Source organism: Schistocerca nitens, chromosome 3 (genome assembly GCF_023898315.1).
Source record: "Schistocerca nitens isolate TAMUIC-IGC-003100 chromosome 3, iqSchNite1.1, whole genome shotgun sequence".
Lineage (NCBI taxonomy): Eukaryota > Metazoa > Arthropoda > Insecta > Orthoptera > Acrididae > Schistocerca > Schistocerca nitens.
The window spans coordinates 718,536,812-718,564,118 of NC_064616.1; the positions used below are offsets into that span (position 1 = coordinate 718,536,812).

At 45.3% G+C, this 27,307-nt stretch overlaps 1 protein-coding gene across 1 annotated transcript in view; it reads right to left on the reverse strand.

Annotated features, from left to right (window-relative positions):
• LOC126249735 (glutamate receptor ionotropic, kainate 2) overlaps positions 1-27,307 on the reverse strand; it is a 222,570-nt gene that overhangs the window by 181,451 nt on the left and 13,812 nt on the right. The window contains exons 3-4 of the mRNA XM_049951412.1: positions 21,239-21,394; positions 2,685-2,869 (exon numbers count right to left, since the gene is read on the reverse strand). Coding sequence (XP_049807369.1) covers positions 2,685-2,869; positions 21,239-21,394 — 341 coding nt within the window. The remainder of the gene's footprint in view (positions 1-2,684; positions 2,870-21,238; positions 21,395-27,307) is intronic.

Consider the following 27,307-nt stretch of genomic DNA (forward strand, 5'->3'; position numbering starts at 1 on the left):
AGTCAAAGGAAATAGATGTAACCTTCCATCGAGCAAATAGCTAATATTGAAAACATCAGAGAACTGTTACAGAGAAATCCTGGAAATGCTCTTACGGCTGCTAGCAGAGAAACGCCATTGCAGTGATCTACCTTTTGACATAAAACACAGATGGGATTGCTTTCTCATTTGGAAGTAAAGATTTAGGTAAAGATTATGTATCATCTTAGTCATTAAAATCTATGACCTGTTGTAACGCTTTTCTGTAACAATACAATCATTCGTTCTTCTTTTACTCAGTTGTTGAAATATCGACTAAATTAAACAATATGTATTAAATTTTCATTAGAAAATTGACTACGGATAAGCGTAAAACATTTGGAGGCCACACGTCTTAGATGAGGTTCGAAAATATGAACTGTCAGTCACATATGATCCTCTACGACCAAAATAATGTCGTGTGACGAGGGCCTACCGTCGGGTAGACCGTTCGCCTGGTGCAAGTCTTTCGATTTGACGCCACTTCGGCGACTTGCGCGTCGATGGGAATGAAATGATGATGATTAGGACAACACAACACCCAGTCCCTGAGCGGAGAAAATCACCGACGCAGCCGGGAATCGAACCCGGGCCCTTCGGATTGACAGTCTGTCGCGCTGACCACTCAGCTACCGGGGGCGGACTCTACGACCATGATAACCTAAATAAATGCTGGTAAGAACAGTCTTTTAGACCGTTCTGTACTGCGTACTGTAGAGGAAAAGTGCGGAGTGGAAGACTATATGAGCATGGCAATGCACCCGGTCATAAACAACGCCTGTGAGGCAATTGTTTGCGGAGAATATTATTCCTGAAATGGGCTGGCATGCCCATAGTCCCAACTTGAACCCAACGGAACTCGTGTGGGATGAGTTAAAACGTTGACTTCAGACCCCAGCGTCCAACACCACTGTCTTCTCTGGTTTCGGCTCTTGAGGAAGAACGGGCTGGTATTCCTCCACAGACATTAAGAAACCTCACTGAATGCGTCGCCATCAGAGTTAAAGCTCGTCATGAAGGCGACGGTGGACACACACCACATTAATGACAACTAATAGGTGTTAAGATACTTTTGATCAGTCTATGTGTGTGTGTGTGTGTGCTCTGATATCAGGGGAAGTGGAATCATTGTTCAATGTTTAATTGTCGTAGCCATTGACGTATACACTGAGATAACAAAGGTCATGTGATAGCGACATGCACGTATATTGATGGCGGTAGTATCGCGTACACAAGGTATAAAAATGCAGTGCATTGGCGGAGGTGTTGTTTGTACTCAGCTAATTCACGTGAAAAGGTTTCCGACGTGATTTTGGCCGCACGACGGGGATTAACAGACTTCGAACGCGGAATGGTATTTGGAGCTATACGCATGGGACGTTCCATTTCAGAAATCGTTCAGGAATTCAGTATTCCAGATCCCCAGTGTCAAAAGTGTGTCGAGAATACCACATTTCAGGCATTACAAAAAATGGTTCAGATGGCTCTCAGCACTATGGGACTTAACATCTGAGGTCATCAGTCCCCTAGACTTAGAAGTACTAAACCTAACTAACCTAAGGACATCACACACACCCATGCCCGAGGCAGGATTCGAACCTGTGACCGTAGCAGCAGCGCGGTTTCGGACTGAAGCGCCTAGAACCGCTCGGCCACAGCGGCCGGCTTCAGTCATTGCCTCTCACCACGGACAACACAGTGGCCGACTGTCTTCAGTTAACGACCGAGAGCCGTGGCGTTTGCTTAGAATTGTCAGTACTAACAGGCCAACAACACTGGTTGCAATAACAACAGAAATCTATGTGGGACGTACGACGAACGTGTCCGTTCGTACAGTGGGGCGAAAATTGGCGTTAATGCGTGATGGCAGCGGACGGCCGACGCGAGGCTTTTGCTGACAGCACGACACCGTCTTCAGCTCCTCTCCTGGATCCGTGTCCATATCGGTCGGACCCTAGACGACTGGAAAACCGTGGCCTGGTCAGGTGATTCCCGATTTCTGTTGGTAAGAGCTGATGGTAGGTTTCAAACATGGCGCAGACCCACGAAGCTATGGACCCATATTGCCAACAGGGCACTGTATAAGCTGGTGGTGGCTCCATAATGGTGTAGCTCTGTTTGCTTGGAATGAATTGGGCCCTCTGTTCCAACTAAACCTATCATTGACTGGAAATGGATATGTTCGGCTACTTGGAGACCATTTGCAGCCATTCATGGACTTCATGTTCCCAAACAACTATGGACAGTTTATGGATGACAATGCACCATGTCAGCAGCCGCAGTTGTTTGTGATTGGTTTGAAAAACATTCTGGTCAGTTTCAGCGAATGATTTGGCACCCAGATAGTCTGACATGAATCCTATCGAACATTTATGGGACATAATGGAGAGCTCCAATCAAGCACAAAATCCTGCACCAGCAATACTTTTGCAATTATGGGCGGCTATAGAGACAGCAAGGTTGAATATTTCTGCAAGGGACTTCCAACGACTTGTTAAGTCCATGCCAAATCGAGCTACTGCACTACGCCGGGATAAAGGAGGTCCGACACGGTATGAAAAGATATCCCAAGGCTTTTGTCACCTCAGTGTATATTTCAACTGATTTAACGGAACGACCATCTCGACTGTCCACTGCAGTGTAATGTAAAACAGAAGCTTACTGACCCTGGAGAGGGCGGTGGGGTGCGGGTAGAGGTTGACGAGGCAGCTCTCTCTACGGAGGCGATAGTCCCAGCGCGTCTCCAGATGGGGGATCTCCATGGTGTCACAGATGGACTGCACGTGGCTCGCCGTCTGGCCAGATTGGGGCCCAAAGATGGCCGCCACGCCGCTCCGAAGCAGGTGGCACACTGCACAGTAACATAAACATAAACAATGAACTTTTGTTGAGGTGAAGTACTGCGACAATAGCATGGACAGAATAAGTAACATCAGTTATCTGATGGCGTTATGTCACGTAGAGTAGCTTTATGATTACTGAAATATAATTAAAGAGTAATCTAATAGTACCAATATATTGGAACTCTTACATAAAGCTGCCAGGTGTAGCGATGAACTCGTTACCAAGAGTAAAAATACTGCCAACATTTTAAAAATGTCACTACATGATTCCTCGGATGGTGAACGACAAAGAAAAGCTGTACACCGTTTTCGTTTTACATCTTTAACATTTGAATATTTCAGTAACAAATATACAAGTGGTTCGTAGTCATGTAGGCCTATGGACGTCCGTGAGTGCATTCAGCTGCATAGCACAGTCAGTCAGTACTATCTCATGAACATAAATGACGCATAATTAAGTGCTGAACTATGTGCAGGTGCTCATTTACCTATCATAAATAATTCTGTATCAAAAATAATTCTGTATGAACAAAACGAGAAATGCGTTGTTCCCATGCTACGAGTAGTAACATCAGTTTTTTCTTTTTCTAAATTTGCCTTCAGCATCACGTCCATATACCCAGTTCACTAATTGTATGGAAGTGCCAGTTGTTTTTTGATTGGACAAGTTACACCATAAAGAATTTTCTTTCTCTTTCGTTTACAATCTAATTCTCACACACGTCTTAGAAACATGCTTAAACATGCAAGTTAAAGATTGCGTGAACTAACGATACATTAAAAATCTACACCCATGTCAAGGCGGAAATTTAACCCGAGGTATTCACTTTTGACTTCAGCGAAGAAGTCTGACGACACGGAGGTTGGTGTAGATCAGTGTGCATATAACGTAGGGAATCACTATGTACGATAGATCATACAGACAGATATCACGAGGATTTCGGATTCAGGCCGTCAACAGAAACACAAAAGATACAGTACAACGGAATATATTGACATACGTATAAATTACAAAAAACGTAGTAAGTATGTGGTGGTATTAGTAAAGAAACTTCAACTCACTGAAATTGTGGAAGACTGTATATTCATCTAACTTAACTAATCCGTGAAAACAAAAATAAAGAAAATTAAGGTGTAGCTTTCCGTCGACAACGACGTAATTGCGAACTGAATATAAGCCGAGGTTGGACAAGTATGAAGATGGAAATCGACTATGTCCTTTTCAGTGGAATCATCCCAATATTCGACCTCATCGATTTAGAGAATACATTCGACCACGGCATAATACTTCAGGAAATTTTACCTTTTCTGAAAAGCACAATTGTCCGATAAGGGATGGAAATACTGCAGACTAAAAGATGAGGGAATGGCCTTTCTTAATTCGACGGAAACGCATCAAGCTTATTACACTTGCCTCCACGTAACCGATGCGCAATATTACCTCGACTGGTGCGCAATCATGGCCTCTTATGTATCCCTGCCACTTATATTACTTCTCAGTTTTGTTAAATAACTCTTTGGTGTCTGATTTGCGGATGATTGACATGATCGCCCGGTAGTACGGTGTCGACATGGGCTCTACGATAGAATTATGTTTTCTCTGAAGAAGAACGATTAACGAATTTGTCCATCACGATAACGTATCAACATAAGTCATCGTTCTAGGGAGGGAATAACATTGTGTTAGTCGCATAACAGATAATTTGAGTTTGCAGTACACGGTTGGTGAAGTCTGTTTGAAACTGGAATTAGTTTTTCGCAGAAATCGAATGTCGGCTTTAATATCATTGTGATGGAGCTTTATGATGCATGTCGAAGACTAAAGCGAAGATTATTTTCACCAAATTTTTTGACTATATGCTGAATTTGCATGTAAATTAGCGGAAACCTGACACCAATTTACAGTGGTAGTCTCTGCTGTTCTCTTCTTAATCAGTGCACCAAACAAAAAATTAGCTGCCACAACGAAAAATCACACGCATAACTTATAACATGACTCTAGCTTTGATAATAGCCTCAAGAGTATCCACAGGTTTCTCCCAGTATGTCATATTCAGCAGAAGCGACTCGATGAGACACCGTAGAGCTATCAAACTGCGCGAATGTTGACTCCACATTTCAAACGCTGTTATAAAGTTCAGGACATTTTCTATGGGATTAAGATAGGGTGATATAGCGGGCCAGTCGAGGTGCGACGTTGTACCTGAGGGTTCGTCAAATCAGGAACACAGCTGTTCTTATCTTGGAAGATTCGAGTGTCAACAGAATGCTCATCATGAAGACGTATAAGAAAAGGCAACACTTGAACACCGAGGACGTTGAAACAAACTACCTGTTCCACGTTGACTTTAAACTACACTACCGGCCATTAAAATTGCTACACCAACAAGAAATGCAGATGATAAACGGGTATTCATTGGACAAATATATTATACTAGAACTGACATGTGATTACATTTTCGCGCAATTTGGGTGCATAGATCCTAAGAAATCAGTACCCAGAACAACTACCTCTGGCCGTAATAACGGCCTTGATACACCTGGGCATTGAGTCAAACTGAGATGGATGGCGTGTACAGGTACAGCTGCCCATGCAGCTTCAACACGATACCACAGTTCATCAACAGTAGTGACTGGCGTCTTGTGACGAGCCAGTTGCTCGGGCACCATTGACCAGGCGTTTTCAATTGGAGAGAGATCTGGAGAATGTGCTGACCAGGGCAGCAGTTGAACATTTCCTGTATCCATAAAGGCTCGTTCAGGACCTGCAACATGCGGTCGTGCATTATCCTGCTGAAATGTAGGGTTTCGCAGGGATCGAATGAAGGGTACAGCCACGGGTCGTAACACATCTGAAATGTAACGTCCAGCCCGCATCTCGTGGTCGTGCGGTAGCGTTCTCGCTTCCCACGCCCGGGTTCCCGGGTTCGATTCCCGACGGGGTCAGTGATTTTCTCTGCCTCGTGATGGCTGGGTGTTGTGTGCTGTCCTTAGGTTAGTTAGGTTTAAGTAGTTCTAAGTTCTAGGGGACTGCTGACCATAGATGTTAAGTCCCATAGTGCTCAGAGCCATTTGATTTTTGTAACGTCCACTGTTCAAAGTGCCGTCAATGCGAACAAGAGGTGACGGAGACGTGTAACCAATGGTACCCCATACCATCTCGACGGGTGACACGCCAGTATTGCGATGACAAATACACGCTTCCAAAAAAATGGTTCAAATGGCTCTGAGCACTATGGGACTTGACATCTATGGTCATCAGTCCCCTAGAACTTAGAACTACTTAAACCTAACTAACCTAAGGACATCACACAACACCCAGTCATCACGAGGCAGAGAAAATCCCTGACCCCGCCGGGAATCGAACCCGGGAACCCGGGCGTGGGAAGCGAGAACGCTACCGCACTACCACGAGCTACGGACTACACGCTTCCAATGTGCGTTCACCGCGATGTCGCCAATCACGGATGCGACCATCATGATGCTGTAAACAGAACCTGGATTCATCCGAAAAAATGACGTTCTGCCATTCGTGCACCCAGGTTCGTCGTTGAGTACACCATCTTAGGCTCTCCTGTCTGTGATGCAGCGTCAAGGGTAACCGCAGCCATGGTCTCCGAGACGATAGTCCATGCTGCTGCAAACGTCGTCGAGCTGTTCGTGCAGATAGTTGTTGTCTTGCAAACGTCCCCATCTGTCGACTCACGGATCGAGACGTGGCTACACGGTCCGTTACAGCCATGCGGATAAGATGCCTGTCATCTCGACTGCTAGTGATACGAGGTCGTTGGGATGCACCACGGCGTTCCGTATTACCCTCATGAACCCACCGATTCCATATTCTGCTAACAGTCGTTGGATCTCGACCAACGCGAGCAGCAATGTCGCGATACGATAAACCGCAATCGCGATAGGCTGCAATCGGACCTCTATCAAAGTCGGAAACGTGATGGTATGCATTTCTCCTCCTTACACGATGCATCACAACAACGTTTCACCAGGCAACGCCGGTCAACTGCTGTTTGTGTATGAGAAATCGGTTGGAAACTTTCCTCAGGTAAGCACATTGTAGGTGTCGCCACCGGAGCCAAGCTTGTGTGAATGCTCTGAAAAGCTAATCATTTGCATATCACAGCATCTTCTTCCTGTCGATTAAATTTCGCGTCTATAGCACGTCATCTTCGTGGTGTAGCAATTTTAATGGCCAGTAGTGTGAATGAGGGGGCCCAAGTCGTGGTGTGAAAAATACCATGAAAACATCACAGAACCACCTCCGGCTGGAACTACACCCGCCGCACACTATGGGTTAAACATCTCATCGGGGCATCAATGCAGTCGACGTCTTGCAATATTTGAAAATTGGCAAATTCGAGTCTCGTCGGACTACTCTCTACGCCTCTAGTCAGCTACTGTTCAGTTCCCATGTTGTTTGGCCCCTTGAAAACAGGTAGTTACATGTGCCGCTGTGGGCAATGGCTTTTTGCGTAACATATGACTCCAAATGCCCATTGCTTGTAGTTCCCTTCACAAAGTTCACACGAAAACTGGTTGGATGGACCTACATTCTCTGGCAGCAGCAGCTGCTATCGCGTTTGAAATAGAATATCATTGAAAAGACTCGTCTCCTGTCGCTATCGGTTGGACCCTGTTCCCGACCGCAGTCCGTACGCCCTATTACACGGCTGCGAGTGGTTGATCATTCCTAATAGCCACGTTTTACTGTCCGTGTTGATACACCAACAAATCGAGCAACTGCATCATGGTGTGTGAGGTCATGGATACGTCCAAACTTGAAAGCATTTTGCCATTCTGTCGCTTCTCCACGTCGACCAGTCTTAATGCACCGACTCCATTTAACAGATTGGCACATACAAACCACTTCGCTACCATGTCTTCTGTCAGTGGTGGATGTTCAGATGACCGCCTAGTACCAATTCTTCGCCATCTACAGCGCTCCAGGCAGACCAGTGTTCTTGTTGAAGGGGGTGACTAAACTCATTCTCACACGAAAAGAGCAAAGCCTCGACAATGAATTAAAGATATTGGATTTTGAATTGGGGTGTTCCACGCGTGAGAGACAGTCCCCACCAATCTACACTGGGCAACAGAAGTCTACTCCACAAGCCACCGTACGGTGCGTGGAGGACGGTACTCTCTACCACTACCAGTCACTTACTTTCTAGTTCCTAATTTCTCGTATCTTCTCTTCGCGGTCCGTACGCGGCATGTGTGTTGGTGGTAGCAGAATCGTTCTGCAGTCAACTTCAAACACCGGTTGTCTAAATTTTCTCAATAGTGTTCATCGAAAAGAACGTCGCTTACCCTCCAGGTATTCACTTTTCCATTGCGACGTATAAATTTGATATTTGGCTCAAAGGTACCTAGAAACTTCCTCTGTGATAATGCGAGATCACTCTCGGGCTCGACGCTTCAAACAGCTAGATGTCGACACATGCATTAAACAGGCCAGAGCTCAGACGTGCGTACTGAGGATTAACGATGTCACGTTGGCACCAAATGGAAATACTGTCCAACGCCACTATCGACGTGTTGCACGATGGGAAGATCGTCACACCCCCTCTTACCCCCATTTCATCCCTTTTCTTGACACTTCCACGACGGAGGTTAGAACAGCTACGCCCAGCGTTGAAATCACGCGTTTTTCTTATATGTGGCCAAGGAAAACATTTCAGACACACCGCTGCGCAGAATCGACACGAAAAGGCCTCATAGAGTGGCATAAAGGGCGTCAATAGACCCACCTCTTCCCTTGAGGCGTTCATTCCCACACATTTAGCGGTCGAAAACGGCAGTTCACATTGCGATGAGCAAAGGACTTGACAACATTTGATACGGCTAACACTATCGTACGTTTCAGACCTTGTCTAAAGACGCTGTGGGGCTGCATCACCACTGAACGTGATCGCACCCCTTTGGAGTGCAGCGCGACCGCAAGTTTTGCTCTCGCGTACAGGCTGGAACCACAAGGGACCGTTCAAAACCGTTCGACAAAATTAAAACGTGATCGAAGCAGCAAAGGATGCTTATGCTTTTCAAGCCTCCTGCTTCCCGCCCTCCTGTGTCGTGATCACGTGGGAGTGAAACATTAACTTGTGCGCGAGTAAAATGGCAAAGGGTGCCGCCTCTAAGACCTAGGGTGGGAAAAACCAACCGGCTAAAACTGATACCGGTATTGCAATTCCGAATAATCGGCGTTTTTAATATTTGTTTGGCTTCGGTTATAAAAAGTGTTTTTTTTTTCAGAATGAGATTTTCACTCTGCAACGGAGTGTGCGCTGATATGAAACTTCCTGGCAGATTAAAACTGTGTGCCCGACCGAGACTTGAACTCGGGACCTTTGCCTTTCGCGGGCAAGTGCTCTAACCATCTGAGCTACCGAAGCACGACTCACGCTTCTCATTCTGGAATCATCCCCCAGGCTGTGGCTAAGCCATGTCTCCGCAATATCCTTTCTTTCAGGAGTGCTAGTTCTGCATGGTTCGCAGGAGAGCTTCTGTAAAGTAAGGTTTGGAAGGTAGGAGACGAGATACTGGCAGAAGTAAAGCTGTGAGTACCGGGCGTGAGTCGTGCTTCGGTAGCTCAGATGGCGGCAGTCTGCTTTCGGCAGGGCAGCAGTGCGCACCGCGCTCGGCCGTCCACGCCGCTGCGCGCGCGGAGTGTTTTGTTTACTTCCTCGTCACAGCGTTTCTCAGTCGAACAAGCTGTAATGGCCAACTCTTACAGGAAGAACACTCTTAAGTTCACCTTCTTAAATGAATACGCACGACCCAAAGCACTGGCCGTCGAACGCTTCCTACGCGAAGACGTGAAGATCCCGCGTGACGAACTCATCGGCATACACCTATCGATCATTAGCAGCGTTGTTTATGTTAAGATGACTTCCGACGCTGCCTGCAACGAGATTATTCAAAGGACGCGACATGGACTAAAATTTCGGCACTCCGACGGAAACGTCGGGCCTGTGGATGTCGACCATGCAGGACTTGGCCTTCGGACGATCCGTGTATTCGAACTGCCTTTCGAGGTGAATGAAGATGAAGTCATCTCGCCGCTAAGCCCGTTCGGAAAAGTCCAGAGCCACGTAGCCGAGACATGGGCACTGTTTACGACGTATCCGGTGCTTAATGGTGTGAGACAAGTCCGAATCGATCTCAAACGGCACGTTCCATCGTACATTTGTATCGGCGGCTGCAGTGCGGTGGCCATTTACGACGGACAACCTCGAACATATTCCGGTTGTGGCAAAGAAGGCCACGTCCGTAATGAATGCCTGCAACGCCGCATCACACAACTAAGGCCCGACGATACGAACACCGACAGAACCACGACCACCCTTCCAGCCACCTATGCGGCGACACTGTACGTCCAGCCCTCACAAGACGCCGTTCATGAGCGTCTCTCTGGTCCGATACACCCGGAGGCGTCCCAGCACCTTGACACCGGCGATGCCGCCCGTGAACATGTCCAACAGCCGGACACACCCACGCTAGAAGATCACAAGGATACCAATGAGAGTGTTCTGAAGAATGACGACCGCATCGTAGCACCCGCAGCTTTTGTACCGGAACGACGTGAATCTCTTCCTTCCTCAGACACCGAAACTCATTGCCGAAAGCAGAAGTCGCCCAAACGACGAAAAAAAACGCCGCAAGACATCAGAATCGACCATTGAGCCCCCTCCGCAGGACGAAGAGATGCCACATCACTCCGACGGAGAACACGATAACACTTTCTTCTCTGCCACGGAGACGCGTCATCCACAAGACGGTGAACCGTCCAACAGAGATCGTGCGCAAGCCCCGCGCCCAGAAGCCATGGAACATAGCACGCATGTTGTCACCGACGCAATTGAGCCGATTCGGCCAGCGCTGGCACCTCTCGCCGATGTCAAACCTGTCGGACACCTTTCATGGGCGGATGACATGGATTTCCCACCTCCATCTGATGCGGAAATGAGATCTGTTTCTCCGTTAGACCAACACTAAAATGGGGGAAGTTTCTACGGCGACTCCTGCGACTTCTATGGACTTCCAGCATCCACCACAACAATCTTCACCACCTACGAACCTATCGGCAGCACGGATCTCCCATCAGGCGTACCGAATAGCTACTATCAATACTAATAATATCGGCTCCCACGCTAAACTTCAACTGCTCCGTGACACGCTAAGAGCAGCGGACATCGACATCGCCCTGTTACAAGAACTGAGGACAGCGACTTGGACTGGGTGTTATGGATATGAGACGTACGCCGCCCCTGCAGCTATGGAACACACAGGCGCAGCCATCCTCCTCCGAGAAGTAATTGCAGTTTCCGATGTCGCATACCTCCCAACGGCGCGAGGGGTGGCCATAACAGTTGAAGGACTCAAAATCATAAATCTCTACGCCCCATCGGGAACTGATAAACGGAGGGATCGCTCCCAGTTCTAGGCAGAAGATATCACGCCTTTATTCCTCGGTCGATACAATCATCTCATTGTAGGTGGAGATTTCAAATGTGTTCTCGAGCGCACAGACCAATACCCCCATTTCACCACATGTCCGGAACTTCGCTTCCTCGTCCGCCGCCTTCGTCTCCTCGACACTTGGCGAGTGGTACACGGCGACCGCCCGGGGTATACACACATCACGAGCCACTCCGCCAGCCGACTTGATAGAATATACATCACTAACGCTCTAAAATCAGTTCTTCTCGACGCGGAACGTTGGCCGTCTGCCTTTTCGGATCATGACATCTACATCTGTACCATGAACCTACGTCGACAATCTATATGGCGCAGTGCAGGACCTTGGAAACTCAATGTCGCGCTACTGCGGGACACTGAATGTCGACAACAGGTCACCGACACGTGGCACACCTGTGTTCAACGCATTATGCGTTACGAGACCACACTGCAGTGGTGGTTGCTCTGCGCCAAACCGGCCATCCGACGCACATTGACACACTATGGCAGAGCCAAAGCCAGGTGGAATCACCATACAACTGATTTCTACTATAGCGCTCTACGTGAACTCATGGATCATCCTCCATCCCCGGATCGTCTCAAAGAAGCTCAACGCATCAAGGCAAAGATTTTATCCTTGACCAGATGCCGTCTAGAGGGAGCCATTGTACGAGCACGCAGCCAAGACAGGATTAACGGTGAAGAACCTTCTATGCATCATATTGTTCAAAATGTTCGTCGACGCCGACAGGCTTTAATGACAACTTTAGACTTACCTGACGGACGACGGCTGACTTCGCAAGCTACAATTGCGGATGCATTCACAACGCACTATAGACCTTTCTATCAAGAAGTACCTGCCGGTGCAGAGGCCATTGCTGAGGTTGCCCAGGAGACACTTGGTACTCTAAACGCAGCAGCTGCAACCCTCCTGACTGCTGAAGTGACCACCGACGACGTCCAAGGCGCTGTGGCCAAAGGGTCTCTGAATCGATCTCCCGGCCCGGATGGTTTACCTCTCGAATTTTACAGAACCTTCCAAGATTTGATGATGCCACGATGGAGGGACATGTATTGGGAACTTTTGTCCGGCGCGGCGAACCCACCACCAATGTTCATGGAAGGCTTACTTGTACTAGTCCCGAAACCAGCAGGAGGAACACGACAGTTATCGGCCGATCACGTTACTCAATTCCGACTTCAAGATTTACACACGCCTTCTAGCAGTGCTACTCAGACGTGTCTTACGGGACATTGTTTCCCACGAACAAACATCCTTAGGCGGCGATCGTAATATACAGACAGCCCTCAGTGAATATCGAGATGTGAGCGCTGTGGCAACAAACTCGCGACTGCCAGGCGCTTTAATCTCCATCGACTTCAAACAAGCGTTTGACCGCGTCAATCATGCATTCCTCAACGCAGTGATGGACCGAATGGCAATTCCCCCGACGTTCACGCAAGTGATTATGCGGCTCCTTGGTGGAGCAACGTCCAGATTTCTCGTCAACGGCAGACTTACAGAACCTATACGGATTGGACGCTCAATACGGCAGGGTTGCCCTTTGTCGACGGTGCTTTATGCCATTGCGATGGAACCACTCATGTGCGGATTACGGCGACGTTTGACAGGTATTCCACTCCGGGATCATATGTTCCGCTTCCGAGCTTACGCGGACGACTTGGCCCTCGTCGTACGTTCAGCGGCTGACGTACAAGCTGCGATGCAGTGGATTACCCGTTACAGTGCAGGGGCAGGGAGCGCTATGAACGTGGCAAAATCATGCGGCATGGAGACCGGCCGCGGCCTTCCCGCAGACAGCGTAGTCCCATTTCAACCGGTGGACACCCTTCGTTGTCTCGGATTAGTGTACGCGCGAGACATTCGCCGCACCTCGGCGATCAATTTTCGGGCGCTGCTGCAACGCATCCGTGCCAACATACAAAATCACATACTACGCCCGCTGAATATGTGCCAGAGAGTCACCTTCGTCAGTACCCATCTGGCAGCCCGGATACCCCACATAGCGCAGATTCTGCCCATCACTGCAACAATGGCGGCCAGGTTACAGGCGGCTTTCGGCTATTTCATTTGTTCTGGACACATCTTCAAAGTCCAGTATGAAGCTCTAACCTTACCGAAGCGGGATGGTGGCCTCGATCTGGTTAATGTGAGAGCCAGGACTACGGCACTTTATACCAATACTATGCTCCGGTTATGGAAAAGCCAAAATGCTAGTTTTACTGGAATGTTGACCACCGAGAACGCACCTGTTTCGAGACGCCCACCGACGTCTTTGGCACACATCCCACCTCCGATGTCACATATCGGCCGTTTCTTTTTGGAGTACAGCTACATATGCACCGAGCTCCCCAGGACCAGGAAGACGACCACCCGCGACATCTACCGCCTTCTCCGAAAGTCTCCACCCCGCAACCCCGTCGAAACACGTCACCCCCAGGTTTCATGGCCTACAGTTTGGAAAACGATCCACCAACCATATCACACCACTGACACCACCTCTATGTGGTACCTTCTCGTCAACGGCAAGTATACTACAAGACAGTAACTGCATCGCATCGCACTGCCTCAAGTGCAATGTCGAAGATACAGATTTACATCGTTTTGAGTGTGGGCTATCAGCAGCTGTCTGGACCCTCGTACAGAATATTGTGGCTTTCTACCTACGAGTACCACCACATCACGTTTCTCCCACTATGTTGATATATCCCGACACGACCTACATTCCAGCGGCTAAGTGGCACGCCATCACATGGATCAGTGGCATGGCTGTCAACTACCTCTTCCGGGACGACATCGTCGATCCGGCGGACTTTTGGACACGCCTCCAAGTACATCACCACACCCTTCTCCGGCATCGACACTATCGGGCCACTTTCGCGAACTATTTACAGAGTATTTTCACCAACCCGCCTCAAAGCTGGAATCTCAACGAACCGTGCCAGCCAAGACTGGACGATCCCACGTTCCCCTTCAATGGTCAATGATAGAATGCATTTTGTTCTGATGGCGCGCCAAAGTGGGGCATGGCGCGGAAAGTATTCCTATTTCATTTCACTTCTCTTTTCTCCTCCTCTTCTAAGTTTTTTTTTCTCCTTACACATGTTTATCCTTTTCACACATAGCTCTCTATCTGCAGCCTATTTGTTTTATTTCTCCTGTGCTCCAAAAAAAAAAATATGCTGCTGATGGTGAGACTGTATACTCATTTATGTTAACAAATAAAAATAAAAATAAAAAAGAATAAAAAAGAAGGCCGTTGCGGAAATATAGCTACCTTTTATGTTTTACGTTTTCAAAGAATATTGTGTTATTTTATGAAGAACGTCGTCTTTTATTAGGTTTTTATGTTTTCTTAAAAAAAAGTAAAAAAAGTTGGTAGAGCAACAAAAAAAGTCTCAAACCGCGCGACCACTACGGTCGCAGTAAAAATAAATAAATAAATAAATAAATAAAACAAAAAAACAAAAACAAATTTACAAAAAAAACGCACAAAAGGTGGCAGAGCAAAAAAAAAAAAGAAAAAAGAAGATGGTTAGAGCACTTGCCCGCGAAAGGCAAAGGTCCCGAGTTCGAGTCTCGGTCGGGCACACAGTTTTAATCTGCCAGGAAGTTTCATATCAGCGCACACTCCGCTGCAGAGTGAAAATCTCATTCTGGAAACATCCCCCAGGCTGTGGTTAAGCCATGTTTCCGCAATATCCTTACTTTCAGGAGTGCTAGTTCTGCATGGTTCGCAGGAGAGCTTCTGTAAAGTTTGGAAGGTAGGAGACGAGATACTGGCAGAAGTAAAGCTGTGAGTACCGGGCGTGAGTCGTGCTTCGGTAGCTCAGATGGTTAGAGCACTTGCCCGCAAAAGGCAAAGGTCCCGAGTTCGAGTCTCGGTCGGGCACCCAGTTTAACCTGCCAGGAAGTTTCAAGTGTTTTTTTTATTTTTTACTAATATTGTTGTTGTGGTCTTCAGTCCAGAGACTGGTTTGATGCAGCTCTCCACGGCACGCTATCTTGTCCAAGCTTCTTCACCTCCCAGTACCTAATGCAACCTACATCCTTCTGAACCTACTTACTGTATTCATCTCTTGGTCTCCCTCTACGATTTTTACCCTCCACGCTGCCATACAATACTAAATTGGTGATCCCTTGATGCCTCAGAACATGTCCTACCAATCGATCCCTTCTTCTAGTCCCGCTGTGCCACAAATTTCTCTTCTCTCGAATTCTATTCAGTACCTCCTCATTAGTTATGTGATCCACCCATATAATCTTCAGCGTTCTTCTGTAGCACTGCATTTGGAAAGTTTGTAAACACTTCTTGTCCAAACTATTTATCGTCAATTTTCACTTCCATACATGGCTATACCCCATACAAATACTTTCAGAAAGGGCTTCCTGGCACTTAAATCTATACTCGATGTTAACAAATTTCTCTTCTTCAGAAACGCTTTCCTTGCCATTGGCAGTCTACATTTTATATCCTCTCTACTTCGAGCATCATCAGTTATTTTGCTCTCCAAATAGCAAAACTCCTTTACTACTTGAAGTGTCTCATTTCCTAACCTAATTCCCTCTGCATCAGCCGACTTAATTCGACTACATTCCATTATCCTCGTTTTGCTTTTGTTGACGTTCATCTTATACCCTCCTTTCAAGACACTATCCATTCCGTTCAACTGCTCTTCCAGGACCTTTGCTGTCTCTGACAGAATTACAATGTCATCGGCGAACCTCAAAGTTTTTATTTCTTCTCCATGGATTTTAATACCTACTCCAAATTTTTCTTTTGTTTCCTTTACTGCTTGCTCAGTATTCAGATTGAATAATAGCGGGGACAGGCTGCAACCCTGCCTCACTCCCTTCCCAACCACTACTTCCCTTTCATGTCCCTCGACTCTTATAACTGCCTTCTGGTTTCTGTACAAATTGTAAATAGTCTTTCGCTCGCTGTATTTTACCCCAGCCACCTTCAGAATTTGAAAGAGAGTATTCCAGTCAACATTGTGAAAAGGTTTCTGTAAGTCTACAAATGCTAGAAACGTAGGTTTGACTTTCCTTAATCTATCTTCTAACATAAGTCGTAGGGTCATATTGCCTCACGTGTTCCAACATGTCTACGGAATCCATACTGATCTTCCCCGAGGTCGGCTTCTACCAGTTTTTCTATTCGTCTGTAAAGAATTTGCATTAGTATTTTGCAGCCGTGACTTATTAAACTGATAGTTCGGTAACTTTCACATCTGTCAACACCTGCTTTCTTTGGGATTGGAATTATTATATTCTTCTTGAAGTCTGAGGGTATTTCGCCTGTCTCATACATCTTGCTCACAAGATGGTAGAGTTTTGTCAGTTCTGGCTCTCCCAAGGCTATCAGTAGTTCTAATGAAATGTTGTCTACTCCCGGGGCCTTGTTTCGACTTAGGTCTTTCAGTGCTCTGCCAAACTCTTCATGCAGTATCCTATCTCCCATTTCATCTTCATCTACATCCTCTTCCATTTCCATAATATTTTCCTCAAGTACATCGCCCTTATATAGACCCTCTATATCGTCCTTGCAGCTTTCTGCTTTTCCTTCTTTGCTTAGAACTGGGTTTCCATCTGAGTTCTTGGTATTCATACAAGTGGTTCTCTTTTCTCCAAAGGTCTCTTTAATTTTCCTGTAGGCAGTATCTATTCATTTACTGCATTTTTATATTTTCTCCTTTCATCAATTAAATTCAATATATCTTCTGTTACCAAAGGATTTCTACTAGCCCTCGTCTTTTACCTACTTGATCCTCTGCTGCCTTCACCATTTCATCCCTCAAAGCTACCCACCCTCTTATACTGTATTTCTTTCCCCCATTCTTGCGTCCGGCCATCCTGATTTGGGTTTAACGTGATTTCCTTAAATCGCTCCAGGCAAATTCCGGGATGGTTCCTTTGAAAGGGCACGGCCGACTTCCTTTCCTATCCTTCCCTAATCCGATGAGACCGATGACCTCGCTGTCTGGTTGCGTTCCCCAAACAACCGAACCCAACCCCACCCCATTCTTGTCAGTCGTTCCCTAATGCTCTCCCTGAAACTCTCTGCAACCTCTGGTTCTGTCAGTGTATCCAGGTCCCATGTCCTTAAATTCCCACAATTCCCACCTTTTTGCAGTTTCTTCAGTTTTAATCTACAGTTCATAACCAATAGATCGTGGTCAGATTCCACATCTGCCCCTAGAAATGTCTTACAATTTAAAACCTGGTTCCGATATCTCTGTCGTACCACTATATAATCTATCTGAAACCTTCCAACATCTTCAGGCCTCTTCTATGTATACAACCTTCTTTCATGATTCTTGAACCAAGTGTTAGCTATCATTAAGTTATGCTCTGTGCAAAATTCTACCAGGCGGCTCCCTCTCTCATTTCTTACCCCCATTCCATATTCACCTACTACGTTTCCTTCTCTTTCTTTTCCTACTATCGAATTCCAGTCAGCCATGACTATTAAATTTTCGTCTGCCTTCACTATATGAATAATTTCTTTTATCTCATCATACATTTCATAAATCTCTTCGTCGTCTGCGTAGCTAGTTGGCATATAAACTTGTACTACTGTAGTAGGTGTGGGCTTCGTATCTATCTTGGCCACAATAATGCGTTCACTATGCTGTTTGTAGTAGCTTACTCGCATACCTATTTTCCTATTCATTATTAAACCTACTCCTGCATTACCCCTATTTGATTTTGTATTTATAACCCTGCATTCAGTTGACCATAAGTCTTGTTCCTCCTGCCAGCGAACTTCACTATTTCCCACTATATCTAACTTTAACCTATCCATTTCCCTTTTTAAATTTTCTAACCTACCTGCCCGATTAAGGGATCTGACATTCCACGCTCCGATCCGTAGTACGCCAGTTTTCTTTCTCCTGATAACGACGTCCTCCTGAGTAGTCCCCGCCCGGAGATTCGAATGGGGGACTATTTTACCTCCGGAATATTTTATCCAAGAGAACACCATCATCATTTAACCATACAGTAAAGGTGCATGCCCTTGGGAAAAATTACGAATGTAGTTTCCCCTTGCTTTCAGCCGTTCGCAGTACCAGCACAGCAAGACCGTTTTGCTTAGTGCTACAAGGCCAGATCAGTCAATCATCCCGACTGTTGCCCCTGCAACTACTGAAAAGGCTGCTGCCCCTCTTCAGGAACCACACGTTTGTCTGGCCTCTCAACAGATACCCCTCCATCGTGGTTGCACCTACGGTACGGCTATCTGTATCACTGAGGCACGCAAGCCTCCCCACCAATGGCAAGGTCCATGGTTCATGGGGGAAGAGGTGTTTGCTAATAACCGGGTAAAAAATACTGCAATATCACTTAGCCATAGTAGCATTCCTTAAATATTTGGTTTTTAAATGAACTAAATAAAAATAAATTTTTTCTGCGTAAAATTTCCATTGCTTTGAAATATTGCGTTATAATAGTCAGTGAGAAAACCTATCAGTACTATTTTAATAATGCCCACAGAAACGAGCAACAAGCACATGACTTAAGAATTGGTACAACATTGCTGAGATAATAATGTAGCTGTTACCATGTGGTGTGGCCTATTGGAGGGTACAAGCGCAAGACTTGACCCATCTGATCTACATGGTAGTTCCTCACTGTCGTCGTCGAACTTCAGATGTATTACAGAATGGCACTATCCCTAGTCTGGACGTATTGTACGTAGTATGATATCAACGCTTCATCTGCTTTAAAAGATTAAAAATGGGAGGAGCCACAACAAATTTGAGATATCATATAAGCACAAAACTTAAAACTTAACAATTCATTCATAGTTTACTAAAATATAGAAAGTAGGTGATCTGCTGCCTGTGTTTACATATTATGCCTCTATCTGCTTGTAGCTCTTGAAAACGAGTAAATTAACATGAAAAATAGAGTTTTGTAACCTAAGTTTTAACCCTTTACCACTGACTATTCGTAATGCCCAAATAGTGGCACGATTCTTAATTAAAACATGATTTTTGAACAGAGTATGTATAAATTAGAATCGATAAGGGAATACTGGTGGTATACAACCACTTGTTACTTTACGAGAAAAGCAGCGATCGGTGGACGGACTAAATTTTGTTTTATTTGCTTATATAATTTAATATATTGATTTTATGTGTCTTAAAACTGAGGAAGTCAGAATTTTCCAGTCTTTGTTCGACTCCGGTGTTTATTACATAAATCATCGGGATAAAAAACCGAAAATTGGTTATTTCAGAAATCGGTTATTTTGAGTGGTTTTGACAGTCAGATTAAACTGGTGTTAGAAAATCGATATAACCTAAAACCAGTTGTTTCATCGACAACCGCCCTCCCTACTAACACTCCCAGTTCGGCAACACCCTCGGTACGACGCATGCAACTTTATTGAGCAAGTTAAAGATTATCTGTCAAAGAACAGAAGAGCTGAAAAAGTAAAAGCACTCTTCGTTGTTTCAGATAGCGTTCAAATTTCGTCGAATGGTTTTGAATGCTGCCTTGTGTTTGCACACTGTAGACCAGAGCAAAAACTGTGGTCGCAGTCCACTTCAAAGAAGTGGTGCAATCACGTTCTGTTGGACTGTTAGCCCACGATGTCCTTATAGAAGGGATGAAGTGTCAGTGGAGTGTAAGGAGAAGGGTTGGAGCGTTCTTGGGGTGTCAGTAGAGTCAACGATTGTCAAGAACGTCGATCTGTTGGTCATCGCACTGCAAACTGTCGCTTTCGACCGCAAAATGTGTGGAAATCATCGCGTCACGGGAAGGGGAGTTTTCATTGACGTTCTTTATGCCACGCCGTGAGGTGTTTTAATGTAATTTCTGAGAGACGGTGTGTGTGGAGGGTTTTCCTCGTTCGCCCATTGAAAGTCGCATGATTTCAACGATGGCTGTCGCGGTTCTAGCCTTCGTGACGGAGACGTCGAAAGAAGGGGTGAAAGTTGCAACACTCTTCGTATCGTGTGGCACGTCCACTGTGGCGTTGTTCAGAATTCTTTTGAAATTTTGTTACAGTGTGACATCATTAACCCACCTAACAGCTCACTCGAACTTCTGAGCTCACCTTTTTACGCATGTGCTGTTTGTCGCCGAGCTCGAGGGTGAAATCGCAGGGCGCCACACTTTTGTATAATTTCAGAGGAAGGTAGTTTGAGCCAAACTTCCCTCTTATAACTCGCAATCGGGAAATAATTACAGGGTTTCGAAAAAGTGATCCTTTAATTTTGGTGCGCTGGGTAAATTATTAAATGGTTAACGTGGGGAAGACTCTCAGTTGCAGGTAGCCTATCTAAGGGGCAACAAAAACTTGTTGACCGAATTTAAAAATTTAAAATGCTGTCTTAACTATAAACTTACGTTACTGGTTTAACAAAATAAATCAAGTGTTACAGTTAGAATCTGAGTCTATTTCGTGAGGCAGCGTAACTGACGAAGCGCAAATTACCCAGACTATGTTCACCCAGTATTTGAGAATGACAGCAATTAGCAATTTTTAACAACTTTACACATTATTTCAAACCTTTACAAAACTTTTTCTCCCCGACGCACATGGCAAAATGATGAAATGAAAAAGATTAACGTTTACAAAATGTTCGCTTTTCATGTAATAAAACTGCAGCATTCGACATGTCGTTTTAATCTATTATTCCTTTACTATTCACTCTATTCGCGATGAATGTTGCATGCAGTATCCACTTACACCACTGAATGTAATTGTAAAATTATATCCTTGTACAACACGTTGTTCGCGAGATATGACGTTTTGTACGTGGCAGTTCGGAGGTGGGGTTTTACTAGTGATAAAGAAATGCTGACGTTTCACGATGATTTAAATAATGTGGAACAGTACAGGCGATTTTACTAGTCGGAGTGTGATGCTTACCTCTTTTGGAGGCATGGAAGCTGTCCTGTGGAGATATCTTCTCGATCTGTGCAGAGAGCCGCGATCGGGGCAGCACGCTGCGGTCGGCGTTCAGTCGGTCTACGGCGTACCGGAACGCCACCTCCTGCCGGTCGTCCGCCGGGTGGAACAGCCCCCCTGTCGCAACAAGAAACGCTCAGCAATTACATGTTCACAGTACACGGTAGTAAAATACAGTGATAATAAACTGCCACTGCTGGGAAAGCCTCAGAGGGAGGGACGGGGAGGGAGAGAGAAAGAAAGAGAGAGAGAGAGAGAGAGAGATGGCAAACAGAAAGGGCCTTTGTTAGATCGACTGCAGTCTTCCTGAACTTACGATGCTGCTGAGCTACATTTGTATGCGTCCAGTCATTTACCAATTTGTGACTGCATAAGAGTGAAACCTTAGCTTAATTTAGTTTAGTTTAGTGTTCCATCGATCATATTCGTGACAACTTGCCATCGTGTGGAAAATGTCAATAGTTTTACAAATAACATACATTATCCTTGTGACTATATAACTAGAAGCTGGCCACTTACACAAATGGATCTTTTAAATCTTACTATACCGCAGAATTTCAAAAATATAACCTAACCGCATAATTCTTCTTCTTCCTCTTCTTCTTATTCTTCTATCAACGATTTCGGCCATCTACGGACCTCGTTGTGTGACTTCCTCATGATTCTGTCTTCTTTCGTGATTTTCTGTCTATCAGTTCAAAAATTCATCTAGGGAGTAAAAGGAGTTTTAAGGGAGCGACGATTTCACTTTGTTTTTAGAGCATAGCTTCAAATGGTTCAAATGGCTCTGAGCACTATGGGACTCAACTGCTGTGGTCATTAGTCCCCTAGAACTTAGAACTACTTAAACCTAACTAACCTAAGGACATCACACACATCCATGCCCGAGGCAGGATTCGAACCTGCGACCGTAGCAGTCGCACGGTTCCGGACTGCGCGCCTAGAACCGCGAGACCACCGCGGCCGGCGCATAGCTTCAGTTCACAAGGAAAGTGGACGAATGCTTTTGTGGCTCCATAACTCCCTTCTTTATGTGGAAGAGTAAGGTTAAGTTCGTTATAGTGGAGGCCGTTTTGTTCTTAGTGTTACATTTATGAATGATAATATTATTTTCAAATAATACCTCATTCTTCATTATAAATTTCGTAAGACAGTAAATGTATTGTTGAAGCTGTTGCCAATATGCATCTTTTTTTAAACAGTTGCGTGCATGAAGTTCAAGAGTGGACACCAGATATTATCCGTACAGGATCTTGGATATCATGAATTCCTTTTGTCTATGAGTAGAACTGCCCACTAAAATTATTCCTTATAATATCAGTGAAAGGAAGTACGCAAAGTAAGCTACAGGAATTTTCAACAATCCATTTGATTTATTTCCTGTTCCCCTGCAGTTATCTGTAATTGATGATGAAAAATCTTACCTCGTACAGAACTGAGCAACGTTTGTAAGTTAAGAAATGGTTCAAATGGCTCTGAGCACTATGCGACTTAACTTCTGAGGTCATCAGTCACCTAGAGCTTAGAACTAATTAAACCTAACTAACCTAAGGACATCACACACATCCATGCCCGAAGCTGGATTCGAACCTGCGACCGTAGCGGTCGCTCGGCTCCAGACTGTAGCGCCTAGAACCGCACGGCCACTCCGGCCGGCAATTGGGGCTGGGCAATAGTTGAACTAGTGCGCCCCAGCGCCGTATAAATGGATTTGAGTTTTGAGACAGATCATTCTGAGTCCTGCCACTCAACCACGATGCCACAGCCATGTTAGACGACGAGACGATGTCGTTCCATAATCTGCAGCCACGGATTCGAGACCAGATTGGACGAGCTGATTTCTGCATAAGTCTCTCCTGTCGGATATAATGCAACAGCACCATCAACCTACTGTCCGTATCTGGAGCCACCAGGCAGCTGCCAGAGGGCAGTGGGTCTTGTCCCGAGAATGGCAGTCTTCCGTCATCTCTGCGGTGGATGTGAGTTGGGCCATAGTCGCCTGGGAGCGGGCGTTCAACAGCAAAATGCAGTCACAGCAAAAAGAAGAAATGCTCTGCTGACGTCAGGGTCTTAGGCCACTGACAGATCATCGGTCGCTGCTCGGCCTCACCTCAGCAACAAAGGACACTGCCACGTGCACCTCATCGCTAGAGCGGAAGCCAGTCGCCTGCCAGATCGGGATGTGACTGCTTCACATTGTCAACGACGAGATGTATAATTGTAGCCTAATAAAATATTTCTATCGACGACCAGTCTATCAGTCCATGGCTCACCCCAGAGAGTGGCGCCAGAAATCGGTGTCACCCTCAAAAGTTCATTCATTGCTTCTCCTGCTGTTGCAGTTCTGTTGGGTTCAAATGGTTCAAATGGCTCTGAGCACTATGGGACTTAACATCTATGGTCATCAGTCCCCTAGAACTTAGAACTACTTAAACCTAACTAACCTAAGGACATCACACAACACCCAGCCATCACGAGGCAGACAAAATCCCTGACCCCGCCGGGAATCGAACCCGGGAACCCGGGCGTGGGAAGCGAGAACGCTACCGCACGACCACGAGATGCGGGCCAGTTCTGTTGGGCTTCATTATGTTGCAAACATCAGCAAAGAGGACTATGAGGACTATTTGTGTTTTATAAGTGTAAGATGGAGAGTCATTTATATATACGATATTGCATTGCCTGTGTTAAGAAGAGCGATGCATTGTTCCTTCGGAGATGTACACATGTCTGAAAGAACAGGCACTGCAGCGAGTTCAGCCGTTATGAAATACATGTAGTGTATTCGTAGTTGCGAATACGAATAACCATCAGCTGTACAAGGGAATGACGACAATGAAAATTTGTGCCGAACCGGGACTCAACCTGGATTTCCCACTTCACGCGAGCGGTCGCCATAACCGCTTTTGCTATCCGTGCACGACTCACGGACAGACCAGTATTTCCATACGTCGCCGTCCTTGCGTCACAACCTGCTCATGCATGTCCGAAGGAACATTGTATCGTTCTCTTAACAACAAATGCACTGCAATATCGTATTTATCCGCCAATACCAGGCAGCGACTTCCAATTAAAATGTCCTCCCCTGTACATGAATTACATGACGTGTGTACGAGAACATGTTGTGAAGTAGGAGCGACGACATATGGAAGTTTGGGTCTGGCGGTGATTCGCGTACGGATGACCAAAGCGGTTAAGGCGACAGCTCGCGTAAAGCGGGAAACCCAGTTTCGAGTCCTGGTCCAAAAAAACTTTCCACTGTCGTCATTCCCTTATACAGCTGACGTTTATTCGTATTCGCAACTACGAATACATTTCATATATATCATTTATATGTAAATACGAGAACAAGAGTGACCCCAAAATGGTACGTTGAGGAACGACAGTAGTAACTTGTCCCCACTTAAAAGAAGATGCATTATGAGAGCTGCATGAACTATCTAACATGACTCTTTTTTCCCTGTCAGTTTAATGTGAAGTGAACTATTTACTCATATTTTAGATACTCCAAACGAATATTGGTTTGCATTCCACTATTGTATGTTTATAGTTAAATGTCTTTTTGAAATAATGGGAAACGGTTCCATAAATCAGTGTAATATGAATGAAGAAAGGAAGTGTCCACGGCTTTTATTAAGGAGCCCACGTTGTTTCTTGGCTTGAGCGAAATGATCAAAGAATCATATTCAGTATACTAAGCCACATCCAGCAATAACACGTCATTACTGGAAGCCGTATTTAGAAATGTGTAAATCTGGACCAGTGGTAGTTTGTTGAAATGAATACAGATATCGGAGTTTAAAATCTTGTAGTTGAAATGAAATCAGAAAATGGTCCACGATAATCTGCCGAGCAGGAGACATGTAATGCCCTAAAATTTATTATTTTATGTGCCTTTGATAGATGTCAGCGAGAGAGGATGCGTGCACAGAGTAAGAATAAAAATGTTCAAATGTGTGTGAAATCTTATGGGACTTAACTGCCAAGGTCATCAGTCCCTTAGCTTACACACTAGTTAACCTAAATTATCCTAAGGACAAACACAGACACCCATGCCCGAGGGAGGACTCGAACCTCCGCCGGGACCAGCCGCACAGTCCATGACTGCTGCGACTAAGACCGCTCGGCTACTCCCGCGCGGCGATTAAGAATATTTGACGAAGTTCTAGTGATGTTTGATGGTTAGGAAGTTGTGTCAGACACCCACAGTCATTTTAGAATGTAGAGGGTTTTCCGTAGTGAGCGAATATTGGTCTATCGTAACAAGCATTACAGGAATTCTTTAAAACTTTCACAACGCTACGAGCTAGGTGCACTCAATGAAAGCCGTCACTGTGGAATAGTTATCAGTCCAATAACGGACAGGACTCATCTTAATCAATACTAAAAGGATGATTCTGTCGCTCCATGGTGTAAAATTAAGCTTGTGGGCCTTTATTTTATCGAAGCAACTAGTGGATTACCTTGAAGTTGTACAGCGATGGCTGACAGGCCACTAAACAGATAACAGGCAAACGGAAGAAGAGATTAGCAAGCAAGAACAGCTGTTAGACATAGTGGCAGTGGAGAAATCACAAGCTCAAAGAAGTAAAAGGTAAGAAGTCGATCAGTATGCGATTTCCTCTGTTTTTTTTATTTAAATTCTGACAGAAAGCTTCAAATACTGCTAAATTTTATTATAATCTTACTCCTTATATCAACCTGGCGCTTCTGTCTATCAGGCACGACTTTAACCTTCGCTTGAAGAGTGTAGTAACACTCTATAGAAAAGTGTTCAGTAAATTACCTGAACGACAAAGATGAATGATTTTATGTGCAAATAAGGGGAGAGGCGAATGAAGAATAAGAATGTGAAACACTATTTGAACAAAGATGAAATTCATCTGCACAAAAATCATCATCATCTCTTAGCAATTGAAATCGAGGCTCATCTGACCAGGGCACGGTTTTCCAGTTTACTGGTTTCAGCAGTTTAATTATAAAATTTTTAATACCCAGATCGCATTTAAATGTGATTAAAATATGACGACGAGCTGTCGGTTTGAAGAAACGACTACTTTCAGAACTATAAATAAGTCAAATACAGAAAACTGTCTTAGAAAAACCTCTTTACCATAAAATCAAGACGAAAAGGTTTGAATACATCACACAATACAAAAGTGAAACCTAATGCTTTCGGGCGGGATAGCCGTGCGTTCTTAGGCGCCTTGCCACGGCTCGCGCGGCTATCCCCGTCGGAGGTTCGAGTCCTGCCTCGGGCATGGGTGTGTATGGTATCGTTAGCGTAAGTTATTTTAAGTTAGATTAAGTAGTGTGTAAGCCTAGGGACCGACGACCTTAGCAGTTTTGTCCCATAAGGACTTACCACAAATTTCCAAAAAAATTTCCTAATGTTTTCGTAAAAAAATGCATTATATGACATTGTAGGTACAAAATCATCATATACACTGACATGAATAAAGTCGTGGGATACCTCCTAATATCGTGTCGGACCTCCTTTTGCACGGTGTAGTGCAGCAACTCGACGTGGCACTGGCTCAACAGGTCGTTGGAAGTCCCCTGCAGAAATATTGAGCCATGCTGTCTCTATAGACGTTCCTAACTGCGAAAGTGTTGCCGGTGCAGGGTTTTGTGCATGAACTAACCTCGCGATTATGTCCGATAAAGGTTCGTTAGGATTTATGTAGGGCGATTTGTGTGCCCAAATCATTCTCTCGAATTGCCCAGAATGTTCTTCAAACCAATCGCAAACAATTATGGCCCGGTGACAAAGCGCGTTACCATCCATAGAAATTCCATCGTCAAATGGGAACATGAAGTACATGAATGGCTGAAAATGGTCTCCTAGTAGCCGAACATAACAATTTACAGTCAATGATCGGTCCATTTGGACTAGAGGACCAAGTCAACACAGATCACACCATTAAGGAGCCATCACCACCAGCTTGCACAGTGCCTTGTTGACAACTTGGGTACATAGCTTCGTGGGGTCTGCGGCACACCCGAACCCTACCATCAGCTCTTAGCAGC